The 14,786-nt window shown below is 42.0% G+C and overlaps 1 protein-coding gene across 1 annotated transcript in view; it reads left to right on the forward strand.

Moving 5' to 3' along the window:
* LOC140363156 (rho GTPase-activating protein 18-like) overlaps positions 1-14,786 on the forward strand; it is a 60,751-nt gene that overhangs the window by 17,891 nt on the left and 28,074 nt on the right. The window contains exons 5-7 of the mRNA XM_072449525.1: positions 4,746-4,892; positions 7,878-7,947; positions 10,479-10,594. Coding sequence (XP_072305626.1) covers positions 4,746-4,892; positions 7,878-7,947; positions 10,479-10,594 — 333 coding nt within the window. The remainder of the gene's footprint in view (positions 1-4,745; positions 4,893-7,877; positions 7,948-10,478; positions 10,595-14,786) is intronic.

Here is a 14,786-nt window from a genome sequence, read left to right on the forward strand (position 1 = left end):
GCACCAGGAGATATATTCTTCTGGACATGAGGACCACGCAGGGACCACGTTGTGTTGTGTTTATGTTTTGCTCTCGTTCTGCTCGCGCACAATGAAGTTGACCAATCAGAGCAGGTTTGGTGCCTTGGTTGCCAGATTGTCATTACAAATAAATGCGGTTTGTGCCTTATATGTTACCGCTGTGTGCGCTGCCGCGCCAGCAGCGCTACTACACTAGTGGCTCACGCTGCGCTTGCACTTCTCATAAGACGGGTTGCCAGATTGGGGGCCCTTTTAACGCCTCGGGGCCCTACGCGGCTGCTTAGTTCGCTTATAGGCTGGGCCAGCCCTGCGTGGAGCTGCAAATATATGTCAGAAATGGGAAAAACGCCAAATCCTTGAAATGTTCACATTTACGCTTCACACTTTAACAAACTCCTCCTAGTGCGTTTGGCCCACCAATCTCAAAATCGGTGTACCTCCTCTAGACAAGTGGGGCATCTAAAGTTATTCAAATTTTATGGATAACATTTACGGTCTCTGTGCAGCTGAGCCGCAAACTTTTCGCAGAATTTGGACTATTTGGCCTTCAGAGTGGCCTATAAACAAGAGTTTTTCCAAATGACATGACATTTTGCACACAATTCTCATTTGCCATCCCCAAATTAAAAGTATGGGAGCCAAAGTCATATTTGGTAAAGCGTAGCCGTAGCGATGACAGAAACATCCCATGTTATCCCTATGGGGAAACCGCAAAATCTCTCAAATGACCACATTTTTACACTTCACACTTTAACAAACTCCTCCTAGGGCGATTACCCGATCAAGTTCATATTTGGGGAGAATCATCTACACAAGCGGGGCATCAAAAGTTATGAATATTTTGATTTTAAGTACTAGGGTCTCGATAGAGCCGCAAATATATGTCACAAATGGGAAAAACGCCAAATCCTTGAAATGTTCACATTTATGCTTCACACTTTAATGAACTCCTCTGTGGGCAATAGCTCGATCAAGCTCATATTTGGGGAAAATAATCTACACAAGCGGAGCATCAAAAGTTATCCATATTTTTATTCCAAGTGTCACGGTCTCTGTGCGCTGGAGCTGCACATTCGACCGACATTTGTGTTCATTTGCACTGGTTAAGCACAGCATTGTACATGTCCAATGTGTCGCTGTCTTAGTTCTTAGACAATTGCGTTAGCGCCAACTCTGTAAAATGCAGAGAGCAGAGTCGGAAGGCCGGCGGCCCGCGAGGGCCGTTGGATGCCGCTTGCGGCTTTAATTATTTTTATTTTTCTTGTTCTTCTGCTTTTTGAACTCTAATTTGACCCCCTGAACATGCTCAAAAACTCACCAAACTTGGCCCAAAATTCAGAATCGGCGAAAAATTAGATTTTTTCTGGGCCATTTTTTTTTTGTTAAAAAATGGCGCGACAGCGCCACCGACAAAAGTCAAAATACATTGCGCCTATGGGAGACGCCCCGAGGTCAACTTTGGCGTAAAGCTACGAAATTCGGAACACGCATTCCTCTTGTGAGGACAAAAAAAAAATATTATTGTGGCCACGCCCCCAGACTTACCCTATGGCCGCCATATTCCTTTGAAAATGAAAACACGCTGTGTTAGCCATTTTGTTCACGTCAAACTTTGACGAACTCCTCCTAGGGCGTTTTGCCCACTGACTTCAAAATCGGCGGACGTTCTCTGAACAAGTGGGGCATCTAAAGTTATCCAATTTTTTGAGATACCTTTTACGGTCTGTGTGCGGCGCAGCCGCAAAGTTGGACAACTTATTTTGGGATATTGCAGATCTAAAAAATGTTCCCATTTGATCAAAACAAGTCCGATTAGGACCAAATTTGAATCAGTTGTTCAACTTTCTAGTTTGGACCAGTTTATGATGACAAAATTTAAATGGGCGCGATAGCGCCCCCTACAGAGTGACCTTTAAATTAACATTGAAGGTCAAAAATTAGTTTTACCAAAATTTTCTAAACTTTACCCAAAATTCTATTTTGGCGTCCCGATCAAAAAAGCCAATCAGACAAATGACTTAATTTTTACGGCGTAGTCGTAGCGATGACATAAACCTCCCATGTTATCCCTATGGGAAAACGGCTAAATCTCTCGAATATCCACATTTTTCTGTTTCACACTTTAACGAACTCCTCCTAGTGCGTTTTGCCCACCAACCTCAAAATCGGTGTACGTCCTCTAGACAAGTGGGGCATCTAAAGTTATCCAAATTTTAAGGATAACTTTTACGGTCTCTGTGCGACGGAGCCGCAAACGTTTCCCAGAATTCTGACTATTTGGCCTTCAGAGTGGCCTATAAACGATAGAGTTTTTCCAAATGACATGATATTTTGAACAAAATTCTAATTTGCCATCCTGATCATAAAAGTATAAGAGCCAAAGTCATATTTTGTACGGCGTAACCGTAGCGATGACAGAAACATCCCATGTTATCCTTATGGGTAAATTGTAGAATCGCTCAAATCACCACATTTTTACGCTTCACACTTTAACGAACTCCTCCTAGGGCGATTGTCCGATCAAGTTCATATTTGGAGAATATCATCTACACAAGCGGGGCATCAAAACTTATCGATATTTTGATTCTAAGTGCTACGGTCTCTGTGTGGCGGACCCGCAAATATATGTCAGAAATGGGAAAACAGCGAAATCTCTGAAATGTTCACATTTACGCTTCACACTTTAACAAACTCCTCTAAGGGCAATAGCTCGATCAAGCTCATATTTGGGGAAAATCATCTACACAAGCGGGGCATCAAAAGTTATCCATATTTTTATTCCAAGTGTAACGGTCTCTGTGTGGCGGACCCGCACATTTGACCGACATTTGTGTTCATTTGCACTGGATTGGCCATGTCAATTGTGTCGCCGTCTGTCAAGTTCTTTTTTAATTCAACACAATAAGGGCGCCATCTTTATCAAGTCGAAAGCGCAGAGTCGGAAGGCCGGCGGCCCGCGAGGGCCGTTGGATGCCGCTTGCGGCTTTAATATTCTTTCTTCTTCTTCTCGGGACCAACCCCCCTATTTTTCACCCAGTGAACATTGACGAAAAGTCACAAAAATGTTCACACCTCTAAAAATCGTGCCTCTCTACATTCTGGCTATTTCCCTTTTCTAAAATAAAAAATATTGGCGCGTCAGCGCCCCCAAATGTACCAAAAATGCATTGAGAGATGGGAAATGATCCAAAAAAAATCTGATCGTAGAATCATGAAATTTGGCGCAGAGGTAGATGGTGACAAGAGAAGTAAAAAATATTATTACGGCAACGCCGTCCGCCCAACCAAATGTCGGCCATATTGCTTCAAAAATGGCTAAACATGACTTCGGAGTTTTTCCAAACGTCTTACTTTTACGAACTCCTCCCAGGGCATTGGCCCTAAAAAGCTGAAATTTGGTGAAAATGCTACTGAGGAGTGGGACATCAAAAGTTATCCAAATTACATTGATACCTCTCACGGTCTCGGTGCGGCGAAGCCGCAAACTGTAGCTAGAAATTCAGAAATCTCCCATATTTAAAATTTCTGCCGTTTGCGCAGATAAAGTCCGAATTGCGTCAAATTAGAATCAGTTGTTAAACTCTTTGCCCTAAACCTACTTGAAGTGAAATAAATTTATTTGGCGCCACAGCGCCCCCTACAGATTTTATATGGAGGTTAAATGTTTAGTTTTGCGAAATTATATGAAATTTGACACAAAACTCAATTTTAGCATCCCCATCAAAAAAGTCAATGAGACCCATGTCATAATTGTTATGGCGTTGCCGTAACGATGACCGAAACCTTTCATGTTATTCCAATGGGGAAATCGCCAGAACATGTTTACACTTTAGACTTTCACAAACTCCTCCCAGGGCGTCAGCCCTATTAACCTGAAATTTGGTGAGACTCATCTTCAGGACCATCAAAAGTTATCCACATTTTCATTCAAAGAGTCACGGTGTCTGTGCGGCAAAACCGCACATTTTGCCAAGAATTCAAAATAAAATTGCTTTTTGATGGTAAAACAAAGGGGAGAAGATGTGACAGCGTCACAGATTCAGCAGTAGGCGTAATAAAAGGACAATTGGGGCTCGTTAGCGCCCCCTCCTCTTGCGGCGTGGCGGCGGAGTGGCGGCGGCGTGGCGAGGGCCGATCATTGCCGCTTGCGGCTATATTTCTTATTCTTATTATTATTCAGACTTTATTCTCTACACTTTTACCCAGCCCGCCCCCTTTAACCAGCCCGCCCTTTTACCCAGCCCGCCCCTTTAACAAACCCGTCCCTTTAACCAGCCCACCCCTTTAACCAGCCCGCCCCTTTTACAAACCCGCCCCTTTAACCAGCCCGCCCCTTTACCCAGCCCGCCCTTTAACCAGCCCGCCCCTTTAACCAGCCCACCCCTTTACCCAGCCCGCCCCTTTACCCAGCCCGCCCTTTACCCAGCCCGCCCCTTTAACCAGCCCGCCCCTTTACCCAGCCCGCCCCTGAGCGAAGATGACCTGCACATTCACACGTTTAAAAAGCATGTAAAATAATCCCTGATGTCCTCGCCTGCTCTTCTTCATCCACATGTGATTGTCATTTGAGGAAGATACTGTAGTAGAAGATGCTCTTTACTGTAGTACTTCTGAGTCTATAGTAGTTTCTGTGTGACTTGGATGCGCAGGGCTCGTCTTTGTTCAACCTAGAATGATCTTTAGTCATCCTACAGTCTGCTCAGTCCCTCTGTCGCCCCCTGCAGGACGAGGACAGCGCTGCGTTCCTGTCCACTCTGACACGCTCGCAGGCCGCCGCCATCGACCGGCGCGTGCAGCAGACTCTGAGGAGACGGAACAGGCAGCATGTCCCCGACGTGAGGGACATCTTCAGGCCCCCGGACCAGCCCGAGGTGAGACCCACACCAGGCCACACTGAGGGGGGCACAGTCTCACCAGGACTGAACGGTTTAAGCGCCCCTGCAGGTCGGACAACTCACTGAACGAAAACCCAGTTGAGATAAATATATTTGGAATTTTGCTAAAAATGTTATCACAGAATAGCACATTTTTTTAGGTTTATAATTTCACTTCCTGTTTGTAATTTATGACAGCACAGTCGATTACCCAGCAAACATATATTATATAATACATGAGAGCTACTTTATTTTGTTGAATTCATGTTTAGAGTAAAAAAAAGTTGTTTCTTTGTGTAAATTCTGCATAAACTTTGTCTGGAATGAGTGTGATGTCACTTCCTGTATGAGTGTCCCTGGTGTGATGTCACTTCCTGTATGAGTGTCCCTGGTGTGATGTCACTTCCTGTATGAGTGTCCCTGGTGTGATGTCACTTCCTGTATGAGTGTCCCTGGTGTGATGTCACTTCCTGTATGAGTATCCCTGGTGTGATGTCACTTCCTGTATGAGTGTCCCTGGTGTGATGTCACTTCCTGTATGAGTATCCCTGGTGTGATGTCACTTCCTGTATGAGTGTCCCTGGTGTGATGTCACTTCCTGTATGAGTGTCCCTGGTGTGATGTCACTTCCTGTATGAGTATCCCTGGTGTGATGTCACTTCCTGTATGAGTGTCCCTGGTGTGATGTCACTTCCTGTATGAGTATCCCTGGTGTGATGTCACTTCCTGTATGAGTGTCCCTGGTGTGATGTCACTTCCTGTATGAGTGTCCCTGGTGTGATGTCACTTCCTGTATGAGCGTCCCTGGTGTGATGTCACTTCCTGTATGAGCGTCCCTGGTGTGATGTCACTTCCTGTATGAGTGTCCCTGGTGTGATGTCACTTCCTGTATGAGTGTCCCTAGTGTGATGTCACTTCCTGTCATTTTCTCCACAAATACCTGCTCGATCGGTGTAAAACTATAATTTATATGTACGACAGGTACAAATACACCAAATAAAGTCAAAATTAGAACATCGTAAAAACCTGTCATGGGCCCTTTAATGTTTATGATTTGTCAACTTAGAAGCTCCTGCAGTCGAATCGCAAATATGAAAGTCTACAACTCTAAATATTTAGTTTTTACTCACATTTGTCACTGATTTTAACCGACCGTCTTTATGGCTCTGTTTTTGGAGGAAATGAGCTGTTTTGGGTTGAGTTGAAGTGTCCTTTATCACCTACATCCACATTTGTCTGTATGAAGTTAACTTGCGCCACAAACAGAACTGAAATGTACCGCACGTCCTCTTAGACCGTTTGAAGTACTTTTGAAGTATTTACACCTCAAACTACCAAACGAAGGCGGATTTATCGACAAATACAGTTTATTTCTCCTCAAACATCACGACATTTACAGTTTTCACATCTCGTTTTGAGGTTTTAGAGTCAGTTTATTTTCCATCGAGTGTTGAAATAGTCGACAGTTTCTTCAGCCGCTCGCTCACGTTTGTTCAGAAGTCGTATTTTCATCATTTCTGTCTTTTTAAAAACACAATCCTGTTTTGCAGAGCGACGGGCTCCGCGGCGCCGTCTGGTCATTTATTACAATTTGACTTCTTTATATTAACAGAAGTTCTTCTTTCCGTTAAACATTGTCAGCGAAACACTTCCCTAATATTAGACACTCATTGACAGCACATGATAAACTCTTAAAAGTATATAATGGGCAACAAGGTACATGTACTTTTACTGCTTTTAAAGATTATTACAATTATTTAAGGCTGAAACAACTACCGTATTTTCCAGAATATAAGTTGCACCAGCCAAAAATGCATAACAGAAGAAAAACACATATATAAGTCACATATAGTTTAAAATAATCACAGAGGACATGGTGAATAAGTGTACGTATGCTAACGCTAACATCTTCAGCTACATGACGTATGCTAACGCTAACACCTTCAGCTACATGACGTATGCTAACGCTAACACCTTCAGCTACATGACGTATGCTAACGCTAACACCTTCAGCTACATGACGTATGCTAACGCTAACACCTTCAGCTACATGACGTATGCTAACGCTAACACCTTCAGCTACATAATGTACGCTAACACCTTCAGCTACATGACGTATGCTAACGCTAACACCTTCAGCTACATGACGTATGCTAACGCTAACACCTTCAGCTACATGACGTATGCTAATGCTAACACCTTCAGCTACATGACGTATGCTTACGCTAACACCTTCAGCTACATGACGTATGCTAACGCTAACACCTTCAGCTACATGACGTATGCTAACGCTAACACCTTCAGCTACATGACGTATGCTAACGCTAACACCTTCAGCTACATAATGTACGCTAACACCTTCAGCTACATGACGTATGCTAACGCTAACACCTTCAGCTACATGACGTATGCTAACGCTAACACCTTCAGCTACATGACGTATGCTAATGCTAACACCTTCAGCTACATGACGTATGCTTACGCTAACACCTTCAGCTACATGACGTATGCTAACGCTAACACCTTCAGCTACATGACGTATGCTAACGCTAACACCTTCAGCTACATGACGTATGCTAACGCTAACACCTTCAGCTACATGACGTATGCTAACGCTAACACCTTCAGCTACATGACGTATGCTAACGCTAACACCTTCAGCTACATAACGTACGCTAACACCTTCAGCTACATGACGTATGCTAACGCTAACACCTTCAGCTACATGACGTATGCTAACGCTAACACCTTCAGCTACATGACGTATGCTAACGCTAACACCTTCAGCTACATGACGTATGCTAACGCTAACACCTTCAGCTACATGACGTATGCTAACGCTAACACCTTCAGCTTCATCTTCTCAGAAGTTTCACCATCGGCTCATCAAAAGCATGAGTGACATCATCGTCAGACGCGGCGCAGTTGTTTTCAGCAAAGTTTCTTTCAACACGATTCAGTTTTGTTTTGTGTCGGTTTCAGGCGTCGATAAAGGCGAGCGACGAGAACGGAAAGAGCGAAAAGAAGCAAAAAGAAGTCTCCTCTCCATCTGGTACGACAAAAACACACACACACTCACACACACATAAACACACACACACACACACACATAAACACACACACACACACACACACATAAACACACATAAACACACACACACACACACACACACACATAAACACACACACACACACATAAACTCACACACACACACACACACACACACACACACACACTCACATAAACACACACACACACACACACACACATAAACACACACACACACACTCACTCACATAAACACACACACACACACTCACATAAACACACACACACACACACTCACATAAACACACACACACACACACAGACACACACACAGACACACACACACACACACACACACACACTGTAAAAAGCCCAGGAGGCGGGAGGGAACTGCTACTTCCTCCTGAAAATACATTTTCACCTCGGAGTTTCTGCTTGTGTTCACGGTCGTGCAATTATATACTTGAATGTCTTACTTATCGCCATGGAAACAAGCAGGCGAAGCAGTGAAAAGGGCATAATTGACCCGCTGTTTACAACTCTTTACTCAGACCGGCAGAAAAGGCCAGTCAAAGGTGAGGCACTTTACAAAGGTGACGTCCACGTCCAGCACAAGGACATAACGAGTCGAGACTCTGTAATCAGAGGTGAGGGGGAGGCGGCCACAACACACGGAGCGGCTTTACAGACGTGTTATCGTAGACCCGACTGAGTGCTCTCCGAGAGGAAAATAGAGCATTTGTGTGAGCCCTGGAACGAGTAATGTTATGGGCCAAATATTTCACCGCACGGAACACATACATGTACAGTTACATACATGTACATTTACATACATGTACAGTTACATACATGTGCAGTCACAAACATGTACAGTTACATACATGTGCAGTCACATACATGTGCAGTTACATACATGTGCAGTTACATATATGTACAGTTACATACATGTACAGTTACATACATGTACATTTACATACATGTACAGTTACATACATGTACATTTACATACATGGACAGTTACATACATGTACAGTTACATACATGTACATTTACATACATGTACATTTACATACATGTGCAGTCACATACATGTGCAGTTACATACATGTACAGTTACATACATGTACAGTTACATGCATGTACATTTACATACATGCACAGTTACATACATGTGCAGTTAGATACATGTGCAGTCACATACATGTACAGTTACATGCATGTGCAGTTACATACACGTACAGTTGCATACACGTGCAGTTACATACATGTACAGTTACATACATGTGCAGTCACATACATGTGCAGTTACATACATGTAGTTACACACATGTACAGTCACATACATGTACATTTACATACATGTACAGTTACATACATGTGCAGTTACATACATGTACAGTTGCATACACGTGCAGTTACATACATGTACATATCTGTACAGTTACATACATGTGCAGTTACATACATGTGCAGTCACATACATGTGCAGTTACATACATGTGCAGTTAAATGCATGTGCAGTTACATACATGTGCAGTCACATACATGTGCAGTTACATACATGTACAGTTACATGCATGTACAGTTACATACATGTACAGTTACAAACATGTGCAGTTACATACATGTGCAGTTACATACATGTACAGTTACATACATGTGCAGTTTCATACATGTACAGTAACATGCATGTGTGCTGCTTCACCTGTTCCGTGTGCTGTTTCACATGTTCGTCTGCTGCTTCACATGTTCCGTGTGCTGTTTCACATGTTCCGTGTGCTGCTTCACATGTTCCGTGTGCTGCTTCACATGTTCCGTGTGCTGTTTCACATGTTCCGTGTCTGTTTCACATGTTCCGTCTGCTGTTTCACATGTTCTGTGTGCTATTTCACATGTTCCGTGTCTGTTTCACATGTTCCGTGTGCTGTTTCACATGTTCTGTGTGCTGTTTCACATGTTCCGTGTCTGTTTCACATGTTCCGTGTGCTGTTTCACATGTTCCGTGTGCTGCTTCACATGTTCCGTGTGCTGCTTCACATGTTCCGTGTGCTGTTTCACATGTTCCCTGTCTGTTTCACATGTTCCGTGTGCTGTTTCACATGTTCTGTGTGCTATTTCACATGTTCCGTGACTGTTTCACATGTTCCGTGTGCTGTTTCACATGTTCCGTGTGCTGCTTCACATGTTCCGTGTGCTGCTTCACATGTTCCGTGTGCTGTTTCACATGTTCCGTGTCTGTTTCACATGTTCCGTGTGCTGTTTCACATGTTCTGTGTGCTGTTTCACATGTTCCGTGTCTGTTTCACATATTCCGTGTGCTGTTTCACATGTTCCGTGTCTGTTTCACATGTTCCGTGTGCTGTTTCACATGTTCCGTGTGCTGCTTCACATGTTCCGTGTGCTGCTTCACATGTTCCGTGTGCTGTTTCACATGTTCCGTGTGCTGTTTCACATGTTCTGTGTGCTGTTTCACATGTTCCGTGTCTGTTTCACATGTTCCGTGTCTGTTTCACATGTTCCGTGTGCTGTTGCAGAGATGGACACGGAGCTGAACGTGGAAGTGGCCTTCTCAGAACAGGCTCTAAACTACAGAGAAAACCACCAGGGCCTGAAGAAGAGCAGCAGGATCAGCGCCGACGACAAGCTCCCGGTGAGTCTTTACATGTCGCCATAGCAACACAACAGTAAAGCTCCCGGTGAGCCTTTACATGTCGCCATAGCAACACAACAGTAAAGCTCCCGGTGAGCCTTTACATGTCGCCATAGCAACACAACAGTAAAGCTCCCGGTGAGTCTTTACATGTCGCCATAGCAACACAACAGTAAAGCTCCCAGTGAGTCTTTACATGTCGCCATAGCAACACAACAGTAAAGCTCCTGTGAGTCTTTACACCATGTCGCCGTAGCAACACAACAGTAAAGCTCCTGTGAGTCTTTGCTCCCGGTGAGTCTTTACATGTCGCCATAGCAACACAACAGTAAAGCTCCTGTGAGTCTTTACACCATGTCGCCGTAGCAACACAACAGTAAAGCTCCTGTGAGTCTTTGCTCCCGGTGAGTCTTTACATGTCGCCATAGCAACACAACAGTAAAGCTCCCGGTGAGTCTTTACATGTCGCCATAGCAACACAACAGTAAAGCTCCCGTGAGTCTTTACATGTCGCCATAGCAACACAACAGTAAAGCTCCCGGTGAGTCTTTACATGTCGCCATAGCAACACAACAGTAAAGCTCCCGTGAGTCTTTACATGTCGCCATAGCAACACAACAGTAAAGCTCCCGGTGAGTCTTTACATGTCGCCATAGCAACACAACAGTAAAGCTCCCGTGAGTCTTTACATGTCGCCATAGCAACACAACAGTAAAGCTCCCGTGAGTCTTTACATGTCGCCATAGCAACACAACAGTAAAGCTCCCGTGAGTCTTTACATGTCGCCGTAGCAACACAGCAGTAAAGCTCCCGGTGAGTCTTTACATGTCGCCATAGCAACACAGCAGTAAAGCTCCCGGTGAGTCTTTACATGTCGCCATAGCAACACAACAGTAAAGCTCCCGGTGAGTCTTTACATGTCGCCATAGCAACACAGCAGTAAAGCTCCCGTGAGTCTTTACATGTCGCCATAGCAACACAACAGTAAAGCTCCCGTGAGTCTTTACATGTCGCCGTAGCAACACAACAGTAAAGCTCCCGTGAGTCTTTACACCATGTCGCCGTAGCAACACAACAGTAAAGCTCCCATGAGTCTTTACATGTCGCCACAGCAACACAGCAGTAAAGCTCCCGTGAGTCTTTACACCATGTCGCCATAGCAACACAACAGTAAAGCTCCTGTGAGTCTTTACATGTCGCCACAGCAACACAGCAGTAAAGCTCCCGGTGAGTCTTTACATGTCGCCATAGCAACACAGCAGTAAAGCTCCCGGTGAGTCTTTACATGTCGCCATAGCAACACAGCAGTAAAGCTCCCGGTGAGTCTTTACATGTCGCCATAGCAACACAGCAGTAAAGCTCCCTTGAGTCTTTGCTCCCGGTGAGTCTTTACATGTCGCCATAGCAACACAGCAGTAAAGCTAACGTGTGTCTTTACATGTCGCCATAGCAACACAACAGTAAACTCATAGTATGAAATATTATATTATAATATAATAAATATAATATAATATGTCGTCATGTTCTCACACAGATCTTCACGTGGCTCATGTTGAGGCTGTGACTAAAGTGCACATGTGACATTTGTCCACCACCCGCTTGTCTCCATGACAATGTTATGGATTAGTCTGGAATGTTCCGCAGTGAGGCATTAAACACTGAGACACGGTTAAAGCCAAAGAACAAAAGCGTGTGAATCTGATCATGACACTTACATTTCATACTCTCGATGGCACAAAGACCATTAATAATGCTCTAATACAGAAAATACATGTATATGTATATATATTATATATGTATACATATTATATAGGTATACATATTATATATAGAGAGAGATGAAATACATATATATAGGTTTACATATGATATAGTTCTACATATTATCTCCAGGTGGCAGACCCTTTACCTTTAAAATAATCAAAATAATGAATTGAAAGATGATGACTTTTTCAATATACTTTTGACAAATATTTTCATGTTATTAAATATAATAAACATGTTTTAATGTCAAACTTCGTCAAAATAAAACCAGAGACAAAACCAAGACTAAATCAAGGCAAATCATATATGTAGTATGTATATTTAGTGTGTATATTTAGTGTATATATAGTGAGTATATTTAAGCGGTAGAAAATGGATGGATGGATATGTAGTGTATATGTAGTGTATGTATGTAGTGTATGTAGTGTATATAGTGTGTATATAGTGTGTATATAGTGTGTATATAGTGTATATAGTGGGTATATAGTGTATATAGTGTGTATATAGTGTATATATAGTGTATGTATAGTGTGTGTATATAGTGTATATATAGTGTGTATATAGTGTATATATAGTGTGTATATAGTGTGTATATAGTGTATATATAGTGTATGTATAGTGTGTGTGTATATAGTGTGTATATAGTGTATATAGTGTATATATAGTGTGTATATAGTGTATATATATAGTGTATATATAGTGTGTATATAGTGTATGTATAGTGTGTGTGTACATAGTGTGTATATAGTGTGTGTATATAGTGTATATATAGTGTGTATATAGTGTGTATATAGTGTGTATATAGTGTGTATATAGTGTATATATAGTGTATGTATAGTGTGTGTGTGTATATAGTGTGTATATAGTGTGTATATAGTGTGTATATAGTGTATATATAGTGTATGTATAGTGTGTGTGTGTATATAGTGTGTATATAGTGTATATATAGTGTATATATACACTATATACAACGCAAACAAAGCACCAAAACTCCAGGGCATCTGTTTGCCAGTTAGTTTATTCTCAGCACCTCACAAGCTCAAATATTGATAACTTAAATCCCACAATGCAACTTGGTATTCCGCTGACATCACCTCTACTCCCTGTACAAATAACACACATCCCAGATATGTTTTTGGCTGTATTTGTGGGCGTTAAGGGTCGACAGCCACATTAGCAGTTTAAATTAATGAACAGGGGGGTCTGGGGGAGATTTTCAGACCTTTTTGGGTCTTCTGCTGCATTTTAATGTGGTCCAGCCGGCTAAAATAAGAGTAAAATGTTGAGGTTGTAATGCTATAAAATGATGATGTGATGAAACTGTGCCAGGAGAAAATGACTATTATTAATACATTATGGTACTTAATTACTCAATACAATAATTGGCTATGAAAAATAATTATGATCAAATTGATTCATTTTAACTGAAAATGTAAAAGTAATAGTTACTTTACTAATTTATCTTTTACAGCTCCCAACTGTTCCTTCTTGCCAAAGTGACAAAACAAGTTATATTAAATTAAACAAATGGCATAAGCATTGCTTGATTAACAATTAACACTGATAAAACAGTGCAAACATGTTATTCCCAGAGAATGAACAGAACGAGAAGTGAAGGTCCAAACCTAGCGATAGTGAAGCGACTGCGTTTCTGCAGCTTTGCCACTTTTATATAAAAATATATAGTATTATTCTATAACAGACGTAATCATAATATGTCTGGTTATTTTTCACTATCAATTTATTATAATATTTTATTATAACAAATAGTCTAATGATGCTTTTTAAATAAATTGAAATGTTTTATTGCTCTATTAAAAGTTAATTACAATATAAATGTTTGTTCTGATCAGAACATCACACACTGGACTCTGTGTGAAACAATGCTGCGATGTGATTGGCTGATGGACCTGACGTGCATAAACCTTTACGTTCCTCTTATTGCACTTTAAGAAGTAAAACAGACATCACGAGTCACGATTGATCTCACACATGGTGATGTGAGAGCGAGGGGACCAAACTCAAACCCGCTCATCTCTGACTGAGGCTGCTCAGGGGCCCGGGACAGGGGCCCGGGACAGGGGCCGCACACTGTTCACTCCAAAGTTTCACATCAGAGGTATATAGTGTATATAGTGTGTATATAGTGTATATAGTGTGTATATAGTGTATATAGTGTGTATATAGTGTATATATAGGCAAGGCAAGGCAAGTTTATTTGTAGAGTACATTTCATACACAAGGCAATTCAAAGTGCTTCACACAGCAGGAAAAATGCATTCAAATCACAAAGAAATTACAGAAATACAATAAAATTAACTAAATTAAAAATTATCAATCCAACTGATTTTCTAAACTAATAAAATCACAAACAAAAGAGAAGAGTGCAAAGAAAAAATCCTTTCAGTCATATGCACAGCTAAACAAA

The sequence above is a fragment of the Eucyclogobius newberryi genome, unplaced genomic scaffold, assembly GCF_026437365.1.
Source record: "Eucyclogobius newberryi isolate DKJ021-1_F unplaced genomic scaffold, fEucNew1.0.hap1 SCAF_1, whole genome shotgun sequence".
Taxonomy (NCBI): domain Eukaryota; kingdom Metazoa; phylum Chordata; class Actinopteri; order Gobiiformes; family Gobiidae; genus Eucyclogobius; species Eucyclogobius newberryi.